Source organism: Anolis carolinensis, chromosome 1 (genome assembly GCF_035594765.1).
Source record: "Anolis carolinensis isolate JA03-04 chromosome 1, rAnoCar3.1.pri, whole genome shotgun sequence".
Taxonomy (NCBI): domain Eukaryota; kingdom Metazoa; phylum Chordata; class Lepidosauria; order Squamata; family Dactyloidae; genus Anolis; species Anolis carolinensis.
This window is the reverse complement of record NC_085841.1, coordinates 134,445,055-134,470,639: the sequence shown is the minus strand read 5'-3', so window position 1 is coordinate 134,470,639 and position 25,585 is coordinate 134,445,055. Positions and strand designations below refer to the sequence as shown.

Genomic DNA, 25,585 nt, shown 5'->3' with positions numbered 1-25,585 from the left:
CGAAATGAGATGCTGGACTGCAGCTCTCAGGATTTTTTTTTACCACTGACTATGCCAAGAGGGCTCACACTTTGTTCAGCCCTCAACTTTCACAATGGAAAAGGCTGCCTAAAAATAGCTAGCTGGACACACTGATCTGAAGTGCTCCAAACATTCTCAACACTTCTTGGGGAACAATATAGCTCCCACCTCCAGAAGTCATTGCAAAAGCAAAGGGTTATGTGGAAATAGCCAGTCAAATACTGCTGGATTAGCTTCCTGGAGGAGGAAAGCCATCACTGGGAGATCTTTCTTGGTTTGGTCCTTGATGATTGGCCACTAAACCCTTGGCCAGCTAAAGAGCAATAGTATCCTCCCCATGATGAGAGATCCATCAAAGCTAAAATCCTGTGTATATAGGACAAACTATGTGGTTCAACAGGGACAAATGCAAGATACTTCATTTCGGCAGAAAAAATGAAATGCAAAGATACAGAATGGAGGGCGCCTGGCTTGACAGCAGTGTGTGCGAAAAAAGACCTTGGAGTCCTCATGGACAACAAGTTAAACATGAGCCAACAATGTGATGCGGCAGCTAAAAAAGCCAACGGGATTCTGGCCTGCATCAATAGGGGTATAGCGTCTAGATCCAGGGAAGTCATGCTCCCGCTCTATTCTGCCTTGGTCAGACCACACCTGGAATACTGCGTCCAATTCTGGGCACCACAGTTGAAGGGAGATGTTGGACAAGCTGGAAAGCGTCCAGAGGAAGGCGACTACATTGATTAAGAGTCTGGAGAACAAGCCCTATGAGGAGCGGCTTAAAGAGCTGGGTATGTTTAGCCTGCAAAAGAGAAGGCTGAGAGGAGACATGATAGCCATGTACAAATATGTGAGGGGAAGTCATAGGGAGGAGGGAGCAAGCTTGTTTTCTGCTGCCCTGCAGACTAGGACATGGAACAATGGCTTCAAACTACAGGAAAGGAGATTCCACCTGAACACCAGGAAGAACTTCCTCACTGTGAGAGCTGTTCAGCAACGGAACTCTCTGCCCTGGACTGTGGTGGAGGCTCCTTCTTTGGAGGCTTTTAAGCAGAGGCTGGATGGCCATCTGTTGGGGGTGCTTTGAATGCGATTTCCTGCTTCTTAGCGGGGGGTTGGACCCATGAGGTTTCTTCCAACTCTACTATTCTATGATTCTATGATTCTATGCATCTCAGATTTTTGTCTAGGAATTTACTGCCTGTACAAACAGATTAAGCCTGATTCAGATGGGAGATCCTTGTATGGACAATCAAGGCTGACAGAGGTATGGTTAATAACCATTTCTATGAAGAGATGGTGTCAAACTAATCCACAGGCAGTGTCCAAGTTTTTCAGTGGTATATCTGGCTGCAGCAGTATCTCAGACATAGATATAAGAAGGCGTAACTCCACCTTTAGTCTCTAGTTGCTTACCATAACTATCTTAAATGCAAGAGTAAAAGCATCCTTTCTTTAGAGCACCAAGTAGTAAATAATTATATTTAGATTTAGGCATGAAGACAAGCTTCAGAGTATTAGGCGCCTTTTACACACTATACTTACAATCAACTACATGCAGTAGACTAGAAATTAACCCGCAACAAGCAAATTGTAATGTTCTTAAAACTGAACTTATATAGTCAAAATTGGGTCATTTCAAATTATTCCTCTCACACAATAGTAAGAAGCAACTAAATGTTATTTTCAGCTCCATATAAAAATGCACAGTTTAAAGCTAATGAGACTATAAAGTCACAGAATTTACACAGTATGAATACATGGTAATTTTGTGGATTTTTGTGAAATGCATAAGTAGAAATCTGTTTTCAAAAAACATAGTTCAGGAACAGAAACATGCCATTCAAAATAGCAACAGCTAAAATTAACTTCCAAGAAAAATAATGGCCTCAAATAGCACGTATTGTGTAAGCCAGCTATTCTATGGAGAACATCAAATTTAAATTCAAGGACTAGATTGTATTAAATAATCAATATCTCACAGCTTCCGTTATTTCAGCATCCCTCATGGGAAGCAGCAAGGAGAACCTCCGATCCATGCGCAGTTTTTACAATTCTTCCCTCTCAGTTCAATGGGATCCATTCAAGCAGCTTTTGTCAAACTGGTGCCCTCTAAATGTGCTACACGAAAACTCCTATCATCCCTATACAAAATGACCATAGATGTTGTAGTCCAACATAGCTTGGAAGCCAGGCTGAGAAAATCTCAATTAAAAGAATCTAATGGTTACCTGTATTCCGATCTGGTAAAATACAGCAATGCTTCTGCAGAATGCCAGGCAAAACCTGTAAGAAAAGGAACAAAACAATATATGCAGTTACTATATGAGAGTAAAAGTATTCACATGATCAAAAGCAATTCAAGAAGATTTTGTCAAACAAATTTTATTTTATTGTGTGTTTATCCTAATTAATCTACCAAATATCACTTGGTAACAAGTACTAGAAAAACTGTCTTTTGTTTTACTAATCAAAAGCAACAACAGGCCAGTTAGTGATAATGTTTTATTTGTAATATATATGCTTAATAAAAGCTTATAACTGCCCAAATAGCACATGTCTTCAGGGTGGTTAATAATCATTTTTAAACCAATACTTTTCAAGAAAAACAATAATAAAAATAATAAAGCAGTCAATTCCAATATTAAAATGTCAAAATATTAAATACACTGGGTCAGAAATAAAACTATATGGCTATATGTATGTGTGTTAACCATTAAATGTCTGGCAGAGGAGAAAGGCCTAAATATGAAGCTTAAACTTATTATAATAAGCGTGTCTGACAGCTCTCCTTTGACAAGGCATTCCTCTGGGTTCATGATAAAGTAGTAATTGGGGATCACTGTGTAGATGGCTCTGTACCTAGCATCTACCAATTATACATTGTAGAAATCAACACAGAGGAAAAAAACCTTTTAATAAAACCTTAATAATCAGTGAGGATGGAATATTGAGGAAGGTTCTCCTTTAGATAGATTGATCCTGAGCCATATAGCAATTCGTATTAATGATTCAATTACTACTATGATGAGAACCATCAGATTTTAAAATTATGTGTGAATTCACATATGCTGAGGTCATTTAAGAACTTGCTGGAATCTCAAATACCGTAGGCAACACTTTATAATTAAGTGATACTAAAAGGCATGTGCCTAGTACTTTTTCAGATGATTTATGGGGGAAATCGAATCATGAAAAGTCTTCCTCTTGCTTCAGTAGATTTGACAACCAACCAGTCACTTGAGTTGTAACGTCAAATCAGTAAGTGCAAGAAAAAAATAGTTAACTGCTCATGAGTAATGGCATGACGCACACCTTTACAAATTAAAGTTGGTTTTTTGTTCGATGCGCTTCCCTCATCACAAGATGATTTCCCCAATAAATCATGACAGCAAATGGATGATATCACTCAGCAAACTTGTTCCTCCAGCCCCCACTCTGATAAATGTTGCTCGTTTCTGACAGCACCATGATGGTTGGCACCCACTTCTAGAGACTCAGAGTAGATGCAAATACAACAAAGCAAGTAAGGAACTGAGACAAACAAACTACAGTATTGGCTTTGTTTTGTTATAGTCATTTCAACAGGAAAGTAAGATGTGAAAGTGCATCTCCACTTAAATAACTTCAAATGCAATAAATTCATACCTGCTATCCTTTACCTTTTCAGATACTATATCGACAAGGTGGAAATATTGTTGACTTTTATATGCATAGTAGCTGTGCCTGGCCACGCGTTGCTCTGGCGGGGTTTATATACCTGTGGAAGCATGTCCAGGGTGGGAGAAAGAACTCTTTTCTGTTGGAGGCAAGTATGAATGCTGCAATTAGTCACCTTGATAAGCATTTAATGGCCTTGCAGCTTCAAAGCCTAGCTGGTTCCTCCCTGGGGGAATCCTTCGTTGGGAGGCGTTAACTTGCTCTGGTTGTTTCCTGTCTGGAATTCCCCACTTTTCAGAGTATTATTCTTTATTTACTGTCCTTATTTTAAAGGTTTTTTAATGCTGGGATTTTAGAGGGTTTTTTTAATGCTGGGAACCAGTTTTGTTCATTTTCATGGTTCACAGCAACCCAACAACAACAACAACAACAACAACAACAACTCTGAGCTGAAAGGTGTCCAGAGGAAGAGGGCAAATAAAAGGATGAATAAACCCTATGAGAAGCATCTTAAAGAGCTGGGTCTGTTTTCCTGCAGATGAAAAGATTGAAAGGAGACATGAGAGCCATGTATAAATATATGAAAAGATGCCTTAGGGAAGAGGGAGCAGGCTTCCTTTCTGCTGCCCTGGAGACTGGGATTCAATGGAGCCATGGGTTGAAATGACAGGAAACACATTTAAACCCACTTCTGTGTGGATTTTAGTCCTGTGTGGGTCGTCGATCACGGTTCTGTAAGTAGGGTGTGGGGAGAGTGTGGACCCGGCAGGGTCGCTGGCCTGCACCCCCTCCCTTGTAGGAAATTCCTCCCTCTGTTACCGTCGCCCTGGGGTGGCGGGCGTGGGATGGGAGGTTTTCATTGGTCTTGTGGTGGCGGAGGCCATGAGGCGAGCCCATTTGGCGTCTGCTTATGGGGTGTCTGCTGCCTCCCCCCATTCGGGCCCTGATCTGGGCAGGGGGTTGGAGGCCGTTTTGAGCCACATGGCTCCTAGTTGAGTGGAGCTGTTGGAGCTCCATTCCCCCTTCCCATTCGCTGCTTTCCAGGATGGGGGGGAGGTCTTTGAGCCTGAGTGGCTCCAGGTGGGGTGGAAGGTGCTTGTGGAGCCATTTGGCTCTATCCCCCACCTGCCTGCTCTTTTCTCGGGGGCTGTGTGGCTCCAATTATGGGGAGAGGACATCTGTGGAGCTGGTTGAGCTCCATTCTCCAGTTGGTGGGGTTTTTTCCTGTGCGCTGGAGGGGTGCGGGGCTTGGGGCAGTATTTCTTGCACATGCACTCTATGCTGCCATTTATTTTTTGGGTTTTAAAGTCCTTTTCTCTGTCAGTGTCAGGCATGTAGCCGGGGGGGGGGCTTCAGGGGCTTCAGCCCCCCCCCCCCGAAATTCTCAGGGTGGTTCGCGAGAAGGCCTTACTGGCACATGGCACGGTGGCGTCCTTGTCCGCACCTGGGCCCTCAGCACACTCTCTTTCTTTTTCAGTGCCCCTGGTTTCAGCCCAGGTGCCAAAGAGGATGCTGCCGCACCACAGACCATTCGGAGGCCGCAGTAGGCCTTTGCGCCCGTGCACTCAGCAGGCCTTCAGACTATCAGTCAATAAATTTCCTTTTGACTGTTTAAGCTACTCTACCAGTAACGACATGCAGTGTGGAAAGATTGTTTTTAACCATGAAGAGAGTAAAAGGTGTATCTAGAAGTTTAATGAAAGACCAGAGAATTAGTGGACTAGCAATGGTTTCCATCCATCCTGACATCAAACCAGAAAAAGTAATTGACAAAATGGCTGGGGAGAAGAAAAGAAGACTATGGCTGTGAAGTTAAAAAAAATAAGCCAACAAGTATTCTAAACATTTTGTTAATGAAAGTAAATAAATAACATTTATTATTTAAAATGTTTATTCATATCATGATCTGATCACCATGCTCAATATATCCCATACCCTTGGGGGTATTGGGATAATGATACAAAAGGTTTGCTAGCATAAATCCTCTCTCACTCAGACTCAGCCCCCCCCCCCCTCCTGAATCAAAATCCTGGCTACAGGCCTTTTTTCTTTGTGATGGTCAGTCATTGGGTAGTGAGGCATTTTGTTGCCAAATTTTGTGTTATTTGCTCCAGTGGTTTTTGTTAATTCGGTCCTACAAGCGAAAAGAACATTTTTATTCATATACATTATTACATTTATATTAATGGAGGGGCAGCCACAATGGTCTGTCACAGCAAAGATCTTTGTTCTAATACTACTAATACTACTAATACTCTAATACTAACGAATTTATGATGCTTTAATCCAGGGCATCTTAAACTCTGGGTCCACACCCCAAATGGGGCTCCCTTAGCTCAATGTTGGGGTCCCAAAAATATTTTATGAATGCCACCTAGTGTCTGCTTTAGGTGTTTACATGGATTTGTTGTGAAGTGTTTACAGTGGACTTTGCAGAAGAACCTTCAGCTGTATTCCAAAAAAAGGAAAAACAGCCTTCTTAGCAAGCCTTGCAAATGCTAATTTGTTATCAGTAAATGTTTAATTTTTATACCTATTTTATATATTTATAGGCCTAGGATCATGTAAAAAGTTCTTGGGCCAAAAGGGGTCCTGAGTGGAAAAGTTTAAAAACCATGCTCTAGTTTACTTCTTCACTCCATGCCTCTGATGAAATTAACTTTAATACACATATGTTTATATCACAAGACCCTTAACCAGACTAAATATAGAACAGTATTGGGATCATCTGACAAGCAGGCAAAAGAGATGTCATGACATAATATTAAAGGTGTGACTTCATCTGAGCAAAGTATGCTGGTTTGATTGTTGGACTATGATTCTGAAGTTCAGAGTCCAAATCTCTGCTCTTGCCATGGAAACCTGCTGTGTAAAACCACATGAAATGTTCACCTTAGGGTTGCCATAAATCTGAAATGACATGGAGAAACACAACATCAACACTTGTATTTTTACCTTTAAGTAAGGATCTCCTGACAAGGACTGGGCTACAATAGCCAACAGAAGCTTTACTCTCACAGCTAGCAGCTTCAGGGTGAACCAGATAAACTATTGTATATGAAACTAGGCCACCAAGCCCAGGCATCCTCAAACTGAAGCCTTCCAGCTCCCAGAAGCCCCAACCAGTTTGTTCAATTGTCAGGAATTCTGGGAGTTAGAGGTCCAAACAGATGTATGATTGTAGTTTGAGAATGCCTGATCTAGCCAAAATACTGTACAATCTGACTGGTGGTGGTTATTCATAGTTTCAGACAACTAATTTTACCATCCAAATCTCTACCATTTAAGAAATGGCTTGAACATTTCTGGAACCTGGTGAAACCAAATGTGTTCTGATTGAAATGGTGATACCAGTAGTGTGAGGTGGGGAGGAATGGTTCTTCATCAAAATCATGGCAAAGGGGAACCTTTAAAAAAAAACCAATAGCAGTGTCATTCATAGGAGCTACAGCTTTGATCTTTTCTCCATTCTATAGCTTTTATTTCTAACAGAGGAGAAAACATAGTTCTCAAAATTCATTCAAACATTTTAAATCGCATCTGAATCCAGCAAATTTAAGTACACTGCTAAATATGCAGCCATCCTTTAACAAAGCGGGGGTGGGGGGGGCAAAATGTAAGCAATAGAATCTTGTTCTTGTTCTCTCCAAATTGTTCCCAAGACTCTACTACGGTCCTATCTAACTCACTACTGGCCAATATTTTTGTCAATAAATTTAGTTGGAAGGCACACTGTGTTCTGTGCTTTACATCTATTTAGAAAATCATCCATTGTTTCTGTACAGTTTATGCTGAAAGTATATAATAGACAGAAGGCTTGTAAGACTAACAGAAAAGATGGAGAAGAGAGTCAGCCTTACCATTAATATAGCCTCAAACTTGACAAGGACGTAGTGATTATTCTGTGCCCTCATGCTTTTTTAGTTGCTTTAAAAATGGCTCTTCCACCCCCCCTCCCTTTTTTCTCAAGTTACCTCAATTGTTTTTTTGCTTGAGACCTCTTTTCACTTTTCACTTGAAACCTCTTTTCACCAGAGAAATAGTTGAGCAACCCCTGGTCACCCTCAACATCATTAGCACAACTGTGCTGGTTCACTAATCTGTGGTCTCACAATCAGTTGTTCCTACAGTCTTGTAACCCTGCCTTCCAGCCCTAAATCCGACCCAATGTACATTGCATTCAATTAATTTAGCTTTCAGTGGGATTTCTTATTTGTGTAACTATTTTCTGTCTTATTTCTTTTTTTACCAAACTTTCAGGTATCCTGAATCATTATGATGGTGTATATTTCTTACTCTTAGATGTTTACCCTATTTTTATGGTGGTGCTGATCTTTTCCGCAATTGTTCTTTTATAGGTAGCTGTCGGGCTATTGCTCTATTTTAGTAGGATAAAAAGCTGCTATCTGTAACAACATGGTGTAATAAGACGTAGCAATTAGCCTTGACCTGATTAAATTGACTAATACATGTCAAATACTTAAATGAATGAAAGAAAAAGACAATTTTGCAAAGGTTTGGATTTATTGCACATACAGAGCGGGGATGGAGTGGGGAGAGAGATAATGTTGAACTTGCAAAGACATTCTGATCATTTTGTTGCCCATGTTAGAAAACACTGTGCATATTATAACCGCATCCTTTAATATAGGGATGTCAAACTCACTTGCATTGAGGGCCACATCAGTCTTATAGTTGCCTTCAAAGGGCGACTGAATCCATTAAGGGAGAGTCTGTGGATACAGAGGACTAACTATATAGATATTTTACATAGTGGTTGGTGCTCTTTAGTTTTTACCCAATTGGGTCCCCAAATGTTATTGAACTGCCATTACTTTTGATTATGTGCCATGCAGACTGTGGAATTGCAAAACAACAACACTTGAAGCTCTGAGGTTGAGGAAAGGTTAAATAATATTTTAAAGTTAGACATCACACCCACAAGCCTTGTATCTCAATCCAAACCCCACTATCCTAACTAAACAGAACTGTAGTTTTCCAGATGTTACTGTATCACAACTCCCACCAACTGTAGTTATGACGTCCAATGATGAGGAATATAGGAGTTCTAGTCCAGCATCTTAAGGGCCACATAAAATAACATGGTGGACTGGATTCAGCCCACAAGCCTTGAGTTTGATGCATGTGCTTCAGTGATAAACGTTACTGTATGTACCACTGCATCTTTAAGATTTGGTTGCTGTGTGCCCTCAAGTAATTTCTGACTTATAGGGAGCCTAATGTGAAGCCACCTTGGGTTTTCCTTTGCAAGATTTGTTCACAGGGGTTTAGCTTTGTCTTCCCCTGGGGTTAAGAGAGTGTCACCAAATGGGTTTCCATAATTGACCAGAGATCTGAATCATCATCTCTGAGAATCCTAGTCCAACACTGACACCATTAAACCATATTGCTTCTCATTATATATGATGCTAAAGCAAAGGAGGAGAGGGGACATGTGAAAAATGCATTTGTTTAAATATCTGGATGGGGGGTTGCAGTTAGGGTTTTTTTTAATGCTTCTGAAAACCAACCAGAGAGCATGAGAAAATGCCATGAAATAAATAAACACTCATCACATAGACAGAGTCTAAAATGATTTGCCTCAAAATGTCCTCTAGCATATATTAGGGACCCACTGGAATAATTTATTGAAATAGGTTTTTTTAAAAAAAAACAATAATAGGAAATGATTTAGGACATTGTTTTGCAGGAATGAAGCCCCCCCCCTCCTGCCAATATCTCTGGGGTCCAGGACTAATGGCCTCCCCTAGCCTTCCAAAGTTGCCAGAACCTTATCTAGACTAAAATTAATGCCAATCACAAATAACAAAAAGCAAGAGAAATCTGCTTTTGAAACCCATCGCAGATAAATGGTTTTGAGAGTTGCCATTTGCATTTGTGAGAATAATTGCTATTCAAAATTTAGTACAAGGTATGGTTTTTGGTAGTGTATTAGATCAAATAAGGCAACCTGAATAAAACCATGGAGTTGATAGGAATATAATTCCACACTTTATCTAGTTCTGAGGAGACTAATTCACCGGCTGATGGAAACAAATCAAAATAAAATCACCAATGGAAGTGAAAACATAATACTATGCCTCCCCTGAGTTCTGCATATTAATATTCAATCAATCTGTATAATGCACTTGCTCTCCACTAAAGATTACTTTAATGGTGTATTTTGAACAGCCACAAAACCAAGAGCAAACACACATGTAATAGTAACAGTCAGAAGATCATTTACTGGAATTTAACACTGCAGATAGGATGAGCTCTGCGGTAACAGACATGCTTTTTAGAAAGCTTAAACAAGAAACAGGGAGTAAAGCTGCAGATTTTAATAATGGAATGGAGGTAGGTAAATTATGACCTTCGACATGTTGTTGTTGTTGTTGTTGTTGTTGTTGTTGTTGTTGTACCAAAATTCCCAGTAGACCAAGCTACCATAGTCAATGGTGAAGCATGCTGGAAGTAAGAGTCTAACAATAGTATCAAATTATAATATCTGTAACAGAACTACTATGAAAGGGAGAACAATGGAGATTTCAGACACACATACAACAATATAATTCCCATTCATTGAAAATAATAGTATACTTTTTTAAGTTACTGGGGTTTCTGAAGTTGTTCAAAGCACACATAATATTTTCTGAACATCTAAATATTAATGCCAAGTTCTAGAACACCTGCAGTGGTTTCCAACCTGTGGGTCCCCAGATGTTTTGGCCTTCAACTCCCAGAAATCCTAACAGCTGGTAAACTGGCTGGGATTTCTGGGAGTTGTTGTAGGCCAAAACACTTGGGAACTCACAGGTTCAGAACCACTGTGCTAAAGCCACTTGGACAGAGCTAGGAACATACCAGTTAAAATTAAAATCAATCACATTATTTTTAAGTTGAAAAATGTCTAATAAAAATAACAACTTAACATTTATTTTTTAACTAAACTTATTGTCCTTAGTTGAAATTTAAGTAGTACTGTAAAATTGAGTTATTAATTATGTTTTTCACTAATTAAATTATAGACAGTGTGATAGTGCCAAGAAGTTCTACTTCTTGCTTTTTATTTAGTTTCTCATGGATGAGATAGGAGCGAAATTGGCCTGGGTAAAAAAAACAAAAAAACATTTTTTAATACAATTATGTCTTATATTCCAAGTTTACAACAAGAGGATGAGAGGGCAGAAAAAGTGTCATGGATGCTATTTTTCAGCCTCATTCTAGTAAGGTTTTAAGTGTAAGAATTTAACTTAAATTTCAATGGCAATAAATAGATTTAATTTATAAATTTACTTCTTTATCCTTTAATTATACATTTAGTTAATTTCCCCCTTCTCTCATGATTATAATTGAATTAGATTGTTTTAGCCTATTTAAGGTAAAGTTTTTCCCAACATTAAGTCTAGTCGTATCTGACTATGGGGGTTAGTGCTCATCTCCATTTCTATGACGAAGAGCCGGCATTGTCCGTAGACACCTCCAAAGTCATGTTGCTGGCATGATTGCATGGAGCACCGTTACCTTCCCACCAGAGCAGTACCTATTGACCTACTCACATTTACATGTTTTCAAACTGCTAGGTTGGCAGAAGCTGGGGCTAACAGTGGGAGCTCACCCCGCTCCCCGGATTCAAACCACCAACCTTTCGGTCAGCAAGTTCAGCAGTTCAGTGGTTTAACCCACTGTGCCAACAGAGTAGCAGCCTATTTACAATTAACTAAACTGATAACTAAAAAAAATGCTGTCTCTAGTCCTACTTGTTCAGAAAGCAATATATTGATGAATAAAGGCACTAGAATTGGAAAACAGGTGGGGCTCTAATTTTGGATATGGAAGAATGGCACTGCTTCTAGCAGAAAAAAGGTTACAAATGGTTGGAATTTCTATACACCACTTCAAATATCTTTGTGGCTCACTGATGTGTGGCATTGTGTACTATTTGAAATAAATGTCAAACAAAATATCCAAGGGACAAATCTTGATATTTCTGGAACCATTACATAACAGAACAAGAGAAATCGTTCTTTGTGGGCTCTCGTTCGGATGAATGGTTTGAGAAAGAAGTTGGCAACTATAAAAATGTTGGCAAGGGACATAGATACTGATGCTGTGTTTCCAACTTTGTGAGTGACATAATGTGTTTACTTTCATTTACCTTTTGCACCAAAAATGCACTTTGATTAATTTGGTATTTTTTTTGACAGTCACCAGGAACTGTTATGTCTCCTTTGTCCAACTCCTTGAAACTAATAACACAGAAAGAGATGTGGAAGTTTAAGACACAGACCCTTTACATACCCTCAAAGGGTTACTTTTAAACATTCCATAAAAATGTATAGTGCCTGAAGCATGGTAAATCTATCATTTTGTAGCTTGGGGAGAAGAAAAAGATGCTGCATTGTATTCCATATGCAGACATCTACTAAGATTTTACTTTAGTAGTTGCACTATCCCCTATCATTGCTGAATCCACCAGAATTTCACAATGCCGTCCCCAATAGCTTGGAGGGAGTCGGACGCAGAAGACTTCGCTGATTCAGTTATTGATATGAAATTATATCTTGCTTTAGACCCAAAATGGCACCCATAGACTTAGCCAAATAATTGCTTTAGACCCTCGTGTACAACTGTAAACCTTTTTCTCAGCCCACCTTCGTCCTCCCTCTGATCCAGTTACAATTCCGAAAGGAAATAAACTTACATAAAGTAATCAAGGGGAAATGATCTAAGAATTGCTTGGGTTTCTCCAAGTATTTTCAGGCAAATAAAAGGATTGTGTACCCATTAGGCATGGGCGGATTTATCAGACTCATCGTTAATCATAAAATTCATATCTATTTTGGGTTCTGAACGGGGTTCTGAGGTGGTTTGGCGCTTCGAGTTTAACCTTCCAATTCGAAGCATTGGCGCCCATGCCTCGGAATACCTTCGGATATCCTTCAGATATGAGAAAATGTTTTAATTCAACCCATCTCCTGGCTAGCATTGGGGTTTAAGAGCCCCATAGAAACCAAGCCTGGAGCGTTTTCTCTCCTGGCTATTCAGGAGAGAAACCCCCCTTACCTTCCTGGTTGGTTTCTATGGGGCTCTTAAACCCATTGCTCTCCAGGAGAGAACACCCCCTTCCCTTCCTGGTTGGTTTCTATGGGGCTCTTAAGCCTGCTGCTGTCCAGGAGAGAAATCCCCCTTCCCTTCCTGGTTGGTTTCTATGGGGCTCTTAAGCCTGCTGCTATCCAGGAGAGAAATCCCCCTTCCCTTCCTAGTTGGTTTCTATGGGGCTCTTAAGCCTGCTGCTATCCAGGAGAGAAATCCTCCTTCCCTTCCTGGTTGGTTTCTATGGGGCTCTTAAGCCTGATGCTATCCAGGAGAGAAATTCCCCTTCCCTTCCTGGTTGGTTTCTATGGGACTCTTAAGCATGGTGTAGTGTAGTGGTTTGAGATTCGTTCTATGGTTGTGGCTTAATCCCCCACTCAGCCATGGAAACCCACTGGGTGATCTTGGGCACGTCACACACTCTCAGCCCCAGAAAACCCAATGAAATAGGAAATAACACTTTCAAACCAGGAACAGATTTCCTTATTCTGAGGTTGATGGCCATCTGTCAGGAGTGATTTGATGGTGTGCTATGATTTCTGTTCCTTGTTGATAAATGTCATTTCCTAATTGGTTCTGTCATAAAAACATGGCAAAACTTTATTACACTGCCAAAATTTTGTCTTTGTACAAGGGAAATCATCCTATAAAAAAAATAGCACATAATAGTTTGTTGAGTCTTTGTCCACCAATTTAACAAAGTTTCAGCCACAAAAACAGTTTCTAAATTAGAACAATGACTTTCAAAGTAAAGACAACCCAATGAAACAGGAAATAATACTTCCAAACCAAGAACAGTTTTTTTGTTATTATTAAAAAATGTTTTTTTATGAAAACTTTGAAAATTTGCCAAAAATCTGAGGATAAGTCAAACATTCTTAGATTTGGTGAACTAACAGTGGTAAATCTGTTCTACGACTGTAGCCAATTTCATTAGGATAGCTCAAAAAATGAGGGAGAGAGAAGCACCTCAAGTTTCCCCATTGACAATAATGTTTTCCTTCATGCACATGAGCGTCCGCCATTAACAAGATACATACAAATATTCTGACTTTTTGTAAAGTTTCAAATTTTTTGCTTCAAAATTTGGAAATGACTTTAGAAATGAAGCACCAGCGCCCCCTACTTTTGAAGCGAGTATTGAACCATTTTTCATGGATCGCACATGCCTAGTACCCATTCTCCTAAGTCTCAGGACTCTCCCTTGGCTGTACTGCATGCCAGAATACCTGTAGGATTACACTAAACTTTGTTAAGAGCCACTGTGAACACAAATCTTGTAGTGACCAAGCCTTAGTAGCAGTGGATTTATACTAAGCCAGATTGAACATAGGGATGGGCAGATTTACAGGACGTCTGTGTAGAAACATTCAGTTTGGGATTGCAGATAAAAGGTAAAGGTTTTCTCCTGACATGAAGTCTAGTCGTATCCGAATCTGGGGGTTGCTGCTCATCTCCATTTCTAAGCTGAAGAGCCAGCGTTGTCCGTAGACACCTCAAAGGTCATGTGGCCAGCATGACTGCATTACCTTCCTGCCAAAGCAGTACCTATTGATCTACTCACATTTGCATGTTTTCAAACTGCTTGGTTGGCAGAAGCTGGGCCCAACAGCAGGAGCTCACCCTGCTCTCTGGATTCTAACTGCTGTCCTTTTGGTCAACTAGTTCACCAGCTCAGTGGTTTTAATCTGCTGTGCCACTGTGGGTTGGGATTACAGATAGATTTGGCTTATTTTCTCTCATGTGTTATACTAGTACAGTATGAGCTGCATAGATAAAGGCCCAAACCCATACTCTTTATTTCACACATGAAAATGGAGAATGTATGACCATGCAACAAAGTGTAGTCAAGATGGCAAATTATTAATCCGGAAGAACACACAATCTACTGGAAAGAGCACAATTTTGTCCTTCCCTCTCCTCCCACTCCCTGCCTCAGTAGCTGAAGTACACTGGCAATGAAGGAGAAATGTGAGAACCAGAGAGAGATACTGGAGCATTTTAAAAGCAGCTGAAAAAGAGGACTGATCCAGGCTATTGGGACAATTTAGTGGGAGGTATGCAAACCGTGTTTTCTGTGAAAAACAATCGCTTCCGATGCTACATTAGAATAAGCACTGTGAATAGCAAAATGGTTTCTGTTACTCAAAAAAATGTAAAATGGACATATATACCAAACCAAAAGCTATTCAGAACTAATTATCCAACCTCCTGAATTTCTGTTTCTTCCCTCCTTCGTGTTTAGGGACATCCACCCTCACAAATCTTAGTCTAGCTTTTTTCATGTACTTGTCTTCCTTCCCTCTTTCTTGTCAACTCCTCTTCTACTTGTGACAGCCACACAGACATTTCACTCATTTTATAGAAATTAAACTATTGTTTGCATTTTCTGTTGAACATGAATACAAATTAACAATACGTCCATGAGTACCCTCTACTCATGGATAAGTCTAGAAATTCTTCTCAAAAATCAACCTAGAAAGGTACAGTGGGTCAATATCCATACTGCACCTTACCTCTTATCAAAAAAAGTGTTGAGTAGCAAAAGGCAAGTGCTCAGTCCATTCCAGGAGAACCTAAAAGCACCAATTTTTCTATTCTCTCTGCCATGGCACTGCTTCTGGCCTTTTACAATTCCTGCGTGGGGAAATGGTGGCTATATACATGGATCATGTCAAGGACCATAATTTTGGACTTAAAACCTGCTTTTGACTTATACATGAGTACCTACAGTAGTTAAAATTGTCATAAACCTTTCATGACATCACTGCAATTGAGCCAATTATCTTCCAGACAACAAGAAACAGTGAATTTTTACCCAATCAATTAATATTTCTTATGTATTTATTACAGAATTTTAGATGATGTAATAAATATTCTAATAACTTTCTAAACGTTTAAATGACGATTATGTCAGATACCCGGTTCTAAATACACTTCATTAGATGTTCTGTAATAAGAGTGTGTGGTCAAAATCAAACCGAGCTGTTGTATTTGCTAGAAAAAACAACAGTTACAACTAAATTGCTTGACACAATTACTATTTCAAAGTAAAGTCTCAAAAAGGAAACATTCAACTAGCCAGTGGAGCAAATATGACAGATACTACCATGGTTAGCAGAAAAGTGGTCCCACAATTATAATTATTTTCCCCACCATGAATCTTTATATTACATAATGGCCATGGACATTATTTTCGGTAATGGCAATTCCTCACTACAGATACTTCCTGTATGCCTTTTTTAGAACATTCCTGATACACTCCAATGACAGAAGCATTTTTAACGATGCCATTATTTTCATTTAAAAGGTGACTACGGAAACAGCGAAAAAGAAACGGCATCTGTCATTTTGCAAACGAGTCACGATCTCAGAGGTTGCTGCTTAATTATAGCAGCAACTATCATTAAGTTTCTTTATTCTTGCCAACATCTTGCATAATTGCAGTATTTCTATCCTGCTCAAAAATGATCACAGTTGTTCACAGTGACACCTGAATTAGACATGTGCATTCAAGACAAAAGACTAGATCCTGTGGTTGGTTTATCTTAGTGAAAAGCACTTCCAAACACAGAGCAAAGTTTTAACCTGTTCCTTGTATCTAGACTGCTAAACTATTATTTCTCATTCTGTTCCAGGTAGTTCCCTAACTCTCAGGAAACCTGGGGCAGATGAGGAGAGGGGGCGCAGGAATCTTAAGGGGAGAAACTGCAAAAATCTGGTATCTTTCAAGAGGTGAAAAATATTGTTTGAGGATTCTGCGCTTAGCTTTTGTTGTCCAAAGGGGGATTTCACCATTCCTTGGCTCAGTGAGATTCTCTCAATCAGATCTGTTGCACTTTTGCTAAAAAAGAGATGCAGTTGCCACATAAGAAAATTCACAATGAAGTTTTATCATATAAGGAAAATACGTTCTGTGACTAGGATCAGGAATGTGGTTGAACGGGGAAAGATCAATTATTATCCTAATACGAAATTTGTGGTTAATTTACTTAGCTGCAATATTTTTTCTTGTGAACCATATTGTAGCTAAAATCTTGCAGGTGGAACTGTCACCCTGGATTTCTCTAATAGCAGTGGCTGCTCGTCAAAGTTTGAGATTTTGTCAATAAAAAAAATGTTTCTATTGTTTCTGGAAAGTCAATGACGATGTGTTGGAAACAAGGAGTAAGGTAGGGAAAGTTTATACAGTTTATGACAGATGTTAGCTGAAGCATATTGCACCACCCAGTAGTATTGAAAAAGGTCAAATCTGATGGGCCTGCAGATATTGTCAGGTTGCAAATGGCATCTTCTCTCACCACTGACTAGATTGGTCAGGGTTGATAAATGTGACAGTTCCACAATATCAGAAAGGTACAGTAGAGTCTCACTTATCCAACACTTGCTTATCCAACGTTCTGGATTATCCAACGCATTTTTGTAGTCAATGTTTTCAATACATTGTGATATTTTGGTGCTAAATTCGTAAATACAGTAATTACTACATAGCATTACTGTGTATTGAACTACTTTTTCTGTCAAATTTGTTGGCTAACATGATGTTTTGGTGCTTAATTTGTAAAATCATAACCTAATTTGATGTTTAATAGGCTTTTCCTTAATGCCTCCTTATTATCCAACATATTCGCTTATCCAACATTCTGCCGGCCCGTTTATGTAGGATAAGTGAGACTCTACTGTATATAACTTTTCAATCCTCACAGGCATCTCATGTGAAGAAGCTGATCTGGTTCCTGATAGTGGTCCACCACTGTTAGCCTCCATCTTCACAATGTTTGTACAACTGTATAATTACAACACTTCTACATGCCCTTAAGTGATCCCTACTCCAAATGACACCAGACTTGAACAATAGTGGCCTGAAAGCTGCTGTGGAAAGTTTGAAATCTGTAATGTATAAATAAGAGGTGTTTAATTAATTCAAAAGGACAAGGCATGGGAAGCCACACAGAATTGGTCAGACATTGGAACTGGAAACCTGCCAAAGACTCTCTTGGTAGAACTAAATGACCTAACAGTCTGCATCTGTGGTCCTCCAGATGTTGTTGGGCTGCAAATCCTAGCAGTGCTGACCCAGTATAGCAAAGGTGATGAATGCTGGTTAATGCAGTCTGACAGCATCTGGAGCTCTGCAAGACTCCCATCTCTGCCTTAAATCAATTATATCCAAGCTGCACTCTAGTCTTCTCGTACAGGGGATGTGGGAGGCAAGAAAAGAGCTCCCCGTAAACACTCAGGAACAGGGTAAAAACTGTATGCCCATTCCATTGTAACTGGTCCTAGTACAACTGTGTGTGCTTGAAGAAAACCATTAAGGTATACAGCAGGTGCCTTCAGGATCCTTTCTTGGATATGCATGAAAGATTCTTTTGAAAATGCACTAAGCCTCCACTTTCCTTATTATTTTAATTTAGGTAGTTAAATATCTAAATTTCTGCTTTTTTATTTACTGGCTGAGAAGTTGGTGAAGCAGGCTGATCTCATGTTCGCTTTATACATACATGAATAATAAAGTATGTATAAAGCTAATATGAGATCAGCCTGCTTCACCAACTTCTCTCAGCCAGTAAATAAAAAAGCAAAAATTTAGATAATTAACTACCTAAATTAAAATAATAAGGAAAGTGGAGGCTTGTGATTTTTTTTTAAAAAAACACACATTCTTAGTGCATTTTCAGAAGAATCTTTCAAATGTTCTCTAAGGGTTCAAAATGTTTGCTTATGCAAGGTTTTCTTGACTCTGTTGTTCATTTCACATGTGTGTATACTGTTAGTTCTGCATAAAAGGTTTTCTGAAATACACTGAAATGCAATTCTTTTAATGGTATAGGAACCTATTCTTTCCATGCCTCTGACACTGACCTCAATTTTTGTTTAGATAAATTAATGCTCAGGAACACACTTGCTTCACTAACGGAGATATGGTATAATGGCCAGCTCGGACAGTGAGGATGAGGAGTGGCCATAAGGGCCAGTGGGGAAGATGAAGGTAAGCTGCCCCAGCAATCTTCCCAGCTCCGCTCAGTCACAGCTCAGTAGTAAGACTCCCTCACAGCCTGAGTAAGCGGAGGCAAGTAGAGCAGAACCAGAAAACAAGGGTTAAACATGCTTCCAAGCTGTAGAACACAGACGGAAGCATGCAGAGTCTTTCAGGTCCACAAGATTCGTGGAGAAACAAGCTTTGTGAACTGTGCATCTGACAATGAGACATAATCATGACATATAGCTATATTCATTCTGCACATGTTTCTTCTCCTAATTTCCAGGTGCATCATAGCTTAGTCCTATTGTTCTCACATTACAGAAACCTGAACTTTACCGTTCTTTTTCCTTATGTCTTTCTAGGTATGCAAACCTAATGCTGGAATACTCAGACAGTCCTATTTTTCACACTGCTGTCTACACATAAACATCCCATTATGCCTGAGTGTGATGTGACACCATAGGGCCACTCTACATAGATGCCAGAGAGGCTTGCCGGGAATATATGTTTAGGGAAGAAGCAATGCTGACCCAAGACCTGTTTCACTGTATATTTAACCTGCTGATTCCAATAATGGCACCCATTCTCCCATATCAGCTATAGTTTTTGAGATACACAACATATGCCATCTTTCAGTTGCCATCTGCTCGTCCATAGAAAACCATGATAACCATATCTAAGAAACTAGAGCTAATGCAGTCTATTCAATGCAGTTTTCTCGATCAGGTGGTGAAATCCTACAAAATTCATGGGATCACTGTAAGACAATACGTGGCTTGAAAGTATATACAGGCAATCGTTTTTTTAAATGTCCATGTTCTTTTGCAGTATATTGTAACTCATCATGTTGGTTGAACAACACACATCTATACAAAACATCAGTGTATGTTTTCCATGTCTACAAGAAAGTATACAGTTGTTGCTGTTTCTGTAAAGTTGACAGTGATCTTAAACACATTTCAGAGAAGGGAGAGAAAGAGACAATTTTCCTGTTTTCAATCCTCTCTTTTGTTCTCACTTCTCCTTTTTAAGCATTAAGTGTCACGACCCGGCTGCAGGGCACCAATAACCATACACAGAGGCCAGAATCTATCTAATATCTTTATTGAAGGAGTATATAAAGTTAATAAAAACAAGTGTAGAAAATAGTCCAGAATTAGACCTTTCAGGAAAGGTCAAAATTAGTCCAAAGAAACAATGTCCAATATGAAATATTAAGGTCCAAAGTTGTAATCCAATAACCGAAACACTCACTTTGCCAGGCAAAGTGAGGGGAGATGACAAGGTCCTTTAGTCCAAGAACTTGAACGAGGCTAGGAAATAACTTGACTCTCGGAAAAACAAGGCTTGAATACAAGACAGCAAGGAACGAGAAACAAGAACAAGATCCGTGGTGTTTACTTGGCAAAATCCGGGAAACAAGGCAAGGCTGGGTCTTGGAAAGCAAGGCAAAATCCGTGGAAGAACAAGGCTGGAAAACGAAGGCTTGAATCAGGAACAAAGGCTTGGAAGCGGAGTAGCTGTCCACACACACTACTCCAGTTGCTGACGAATTGACTCCGCAAGAACCCTCCGGGAGCAAGGAACCTAAATAGGCCTTGTTTTCCCCACCAGAGAACACTTCTCTGGGGAACCAGAACCGAAAGTCAATCTCTGTGTCCAGATGTATGACTCCCTAAAATTTCTCATGGGAACAGGCTTAATCATCTGAATGCTTTGCTGCTATTCTCAAACTCCTGCGATTAGCCTGTTGCACTCCTTTCTGCTGGAGAATGTAATTACGGCGCGAAAAAGGGGGAGAACTCGACTCCGGGCTTGTTTGGGAGATTTCTGGAAGACAAACCTCCTGCAGGTGCAAAGGCTCAATTTCTGGCTGAAATGGTTCCCTTTCTGGCTGAAATGGAGGAAAACCCAAGTTCTCCTCTTCGTCAGTCACAACAGCACTAGGAATGGGACTACAATGCCCATGAGTCATCACATTAAGAGACCCCATTTTACACAGGAATTCTGCCAAATTCTTTTTCTCCACAGTTAATCATTTTTCTCGTTTTGTTAACATATCAGACAGCAAATGGCCTCTTTCTTTTCTCCAATGCATTCTACCAAAAATCAGGACTTCTTCTTTAAAATATTTACTGGGAGCATTGCTGAATGAACTGTAGATAGAGCTTATGCAAGACATGTGGGTGGCAGATTGGAGAATTGGTGGGGGAAGTGAAAAGTGGTTGATATAGAAACACAGGACTGACAGAAAGCAGAGATAGCAAAAACAAGCCAGAAAATACAATTGCTGAAATGCTGAATTGTTCCCATATATAACAGTGAAAGAAATTTCACTTAGGCAGTATCTATGGCAAATGTTATGAAAAAATATGCACAGATCATCAAACCACACACCCTGTCTGTGGTTATAGCTACCATCTTGTTACTCATAACCAACCATGTAATACAGGTAGTTTTCAGTAACTGAAATTAAGCCACAGAGCTTGGTAGCATGAATACATGTGAGCTACCATGTCCTCCCGCCCCACATATATTTACTATTGCAATTCTAAATAGACAGCAAAACAGCCCTTGCCTGCTGAGTTTCATTTAGTTCATTGTATTGCTAGCTGAGCAAGTCTCTAGTCTAAGCTGTAATTGCAGTATTCCATCAAAATCAAGGAGAGCTTGTCATCCCAAAAAAGCCAGCATAGGGAACTGAAAACCATAAATTTTATTAACCTCAGTTTTATCTACACAGAGATAAAGCAGGTGGTTGTTTGCTTCGATTATATAGCCTAATTATATATAATATAAATGCAGAATTGGCACACTCAAACACAAACTTCGTCACACACTGAAAAGTCAGGTCAATGTTTAATAGTAAATGACCCATTTTTAAAGTCCACATTGAAGATGGCCAACATTTCTACAAATCCTAAAGAAGTTTTATTTATGTGTAAGAATTGATTTGGTAGGTATCAAAGGGATATGATTTAAGGCATAGAAAAGGTAAGATCAGAACACAGCCTTTTAATGGAAACATGTTGATGCAAATCATTCAGTGCCCACACTCTGCTTTGATATAATCTCCAACATTTAGCACATGAAACCCAGGAGAGGGTGTCACCAAACACCAGCATATGATGAACATTCCAAAAGTTATCAGTGAGGAAAATCACACAAGCTAATACAAGCTGTAGGAGTTTGTATTTTCCTGAGCCTAGAGGGAAGGGCAAGATTTTGCCTTTTCCTCCTCTCTCCCCTGCTGAGTTAATTGAATGCATTTGCAGCAATGGACGTGAGCTGGGGATGAAGGGGGGAAGTGGGAGGAGGAAGCATAAAATGGGACATTTTAAAAGCAGCTCCAGAACATGATAATGGGATATGAATTGTGACCGTCCCTGTCAAATTAGGGTAGTTGGAGGGTACACGTGCTCAATCAGTGGCTGTCGCCAGATGGGAGGTTCCCTCCTGGGCATACAGAAGACTGGGCAACTTGGAAGGTGCTGAAGAGATTGCACTCTGGCATCACAAGATGCAGAGTCAACCTTAAGAAATGGGGCTACAAAGTGGAGTCCATGACATGCGAGTGTGGAGAAAAGCAAACCATAGACCACTTATTACAATGCAGTCTGAGCCCTGCCACATGCACAGTGGAGGACCTTCTTACAGCAACACCAGAGGCAATCCAAGTGGCCAGCTACTGGTCAAAGAACATTTCGTATAATGCCAAGTTGTTTTTTTTAAAAAAAGTTTTGTTTTCAAATACGTTATAACTTATACCCTCAGTTCGCTTCTGACATGATAAATAAATAAGTATGCTTTCTCTTGGAAGAGAATAATTGGAATCTTCAAAATTTCTACTTGTACCAAAACACTAAAAGAAGTCTTCTTTTGAATTTTTTTAAAAGACGATTCATATTCAAACATTGTAGGTCGTTATCACTGAACAGTTTGCAGCATCAGTTTCCGGGTTTTAGCCTGCCACTTTTGAACTCTCGCTTGCTGAGGTGTTCCTGCGAGTATCTCTGTAGATCTTAGAAAACTATTTCTTGATTTAAAGCATTGGCTTGCTGGCTGATATCCGAACAGAGGATGTGCCAAAGATGTCACTGCCTTAATCCTTTCATTGCTGGCCGCTACTTCCCAGCAGATGTCAGGTGGTGTACTGCCAACTAAACAGTATAATTTATCCAGTGGTGTGGGATGTAGACATCCTGTGATGATGCGGCATGTCTCATTAAGAGCCACATACATTGTTTTAACGTGGTGAGATGGATTCCACACTGGGCATGAGCATACTGATAGCGTTAGATTTAAGATCTTGTGACTTGGCTGCCAAAGGTGCTCTGCTTTGTAGAGGGGCATGGGGAACTCAGCACCCCACACCCTGCATCGCCCGGCTCCAGCCGAGGGCAATCAGGGAAAAATGTGTGCATGGTGTATGCGGCTTCCCCCATGCATTCTGATGGCAACATGGGAGCCTTCCCATATTGCCCTGGTGGCAGCATGCACTGGCTCCACCCTCCTTCACCCACGAGTTGCCATGTATGAAGAGGTTGTTATTCTCTGTAAGGCATGCCTGCACAACTTAGCTCTTGAGAAGAGCCAATATTTCAAAATAACTTCTGCAGGCTATTCCCCCTCCCTCCCTCTCTGCCTGACCAGGAAGGCAGCCATGGGAAGGCCTGACCAACAAAGGGGAGGCCCAGCCCCTTCCATGGGCCTCAAGGAAGTCCTTTGCAGACTGTTTTCAGCCCAGGCCTGTAGCCAGGATTTTGATTCGGGGAGTGGGGGCTGAGTGAGAGAGGATCTACCCTAGGAAACCTTTTGTATTGTTATCCCAATACCCCCATGCATATAGGATATATTGAGCATGGTGATCAGATCATGATATAAAGAAACATAACAGTACCAGTAAGGCCATCTCACGGACCACCCTGAGAATTTCGGGTTGGGCTGAAGCCCCTCAAGCCCCCCCCCCCCCGCCTCGGCTACATGCCTGGTCCAGCCTATAGGCTGAATGTTGTGCAGGTCTGCTTTAAGAATTACTTAATATAGAACTTTCCAAACTGCATAACATGACACTTTAGTGTGTCTGCTGCAGTGCGTAGGTGTATCGTACAAACATAATGAGAAACCTCTGAAGCTATGTGAAATAAGCAATAAATCATATATTTTTTAAAAAACACAAATAAAAGGTTTTCATGAAATATGTTGCATCCCCATATATTTCGTTATTACAATTTATGTAAGTGTCCATATAAGGGGTTGGTTTAAGTTCCGGTTTGCTAATAAAACAGAATTACTATGTCGCAAAATGATGCACATCTACAAAGTGCATCTCCAACATGAAAGGTTTGGAAAGCTCTGACGTAATAGTACATAGATGGTTTGAACTTAAAGGATGCCACAAATGTGAAACAGAGCAGTCACCAGCATATGGAAAAGGTTTGGGTGGCATTCTGCCTGCGAACCTTTGAAATCCATGATTCAAGAAAGGTGAGACTTAAAGTTGTGGGATGTAAATGTAATTTAAAAACTGATCACCCAAAGAAAATGCTCAGGAATGCTGTAAAAACCAAATAGGGGGTGAAGAAGCATGCAAGTACATTTCATGAAATTCTGCTAGTACAAGAGTTTTTTTAATCATGAAGATTTATGATCAGATTCAGTACAAAGATAGCAGCTATCCCTATTTACTGTGAGCTGGTTACAGCATTGACTTTGTTGAGATATTGAAGTAAATAATATAAGACAGCAAAAGTAACACTGTATTTGTAATTTAGGAGCGAGATGGGTTAAAGCTAACCCACAGATATGCATTATGTCCTTTGACTCACACTTAATGACTCAGATTAATGTCTGAATTGGCTCTGCTGTGTTTGTTGATAATCTGTCGATTACTTTGTTGGTAGTTATTAGGTCTGTTGCTATCTATCTGTTGTGATTCATCTATGATGGCTAATTCACAAACACAAATGAGCACCTGATGCTACTATTTAATATTCAGTACTGTGATCATGCAAATGCACTTAATTTTATTCAAGTGGTCTCTCTTCTTATCATTTTCATCTTCTTGAGGTAAAGGTTGAACATCCCTTAGCTGAAATGTTTGACCAGAATATTCTGTATTTTGGATCCCCCCCCAAATTTTGGAATAATTGCATACATAAATAATAAGTTTTTTGGAGATTGGACCCAAGTGTAAACATTACATTCATTTATGTTGTATAGACACTTTTTACACATCACCTGAATGTACTTTATTTTAATTATATTGTGAATGAAACAAAGATTATTTACAATGAACCATCAGAAAGTCAAAATGTCATTGTCTCAGCCACCCCTGCGGTCAGTTTTGGATTTTGAAGTGTTTTCAATTGTGGATAAGGGATATTCAACCTATACTAGAAAAACTGTGAGCAACTGATTATTGAAAATATGAATAAACGTCACAACCTCTGAGGATGCCTGCCACAGATGCGGGCAAAACATAAGGAGAGAAAGCTTCTTGAACATGGCCATACAGCCCAAAAGACTCACAGCAACCCAGTGATTCCAGCCATGAAAGCCTTAGAGAATACACTCTGGTGGCAGATGGAGACGCAGAAATAAACTAGAAACTGGAATGGGATTTAGTCTTATAATGAAAGGAGAGAACTGATGACCAATACAGCATCCTTTGTTCTGTGTGTGACATCAAGAATTTAGACATTCAATTGCTGAATCCTACTTTGAAGAAAGAGGTTTCTTCATACTACTTGAAACTGAGGATTTATTATCTGAGGATGTACTCAGTTTAGCCACTGGACATCTAATTGGCATGCATTAACA

The 25,585-nt window shown here is 39.9% G+C and overlaps 1 protein-coding gene across 8 annotated transcripts in view; it reads right to left on the bottom strand.

Moving 5' to 3' along the window:
• dlgap2 (DLG associated protein 2) overlaps nucleotides 1-25,585 on the bottom strand; it is a 619,373-nt gene that overhangs the window by 523,088 nt on the left and 70,700 nt on the right. For all 8 annotated transcript variants that reach the window (XM_062969083.1, XM_062969084.1, XM_062969085.1 and 5 more), the window contains one exon: nucleotides 2,253-2,307. In XM_062969083.1, coding sequence (XP_062825153.1) covers nucleotides 2,253-2,307 — 55 coding nt within the window. The remainder of the gene's footprint in view (nucleotides 1-2,252; nucleotides 2,308-25,585) is intronic.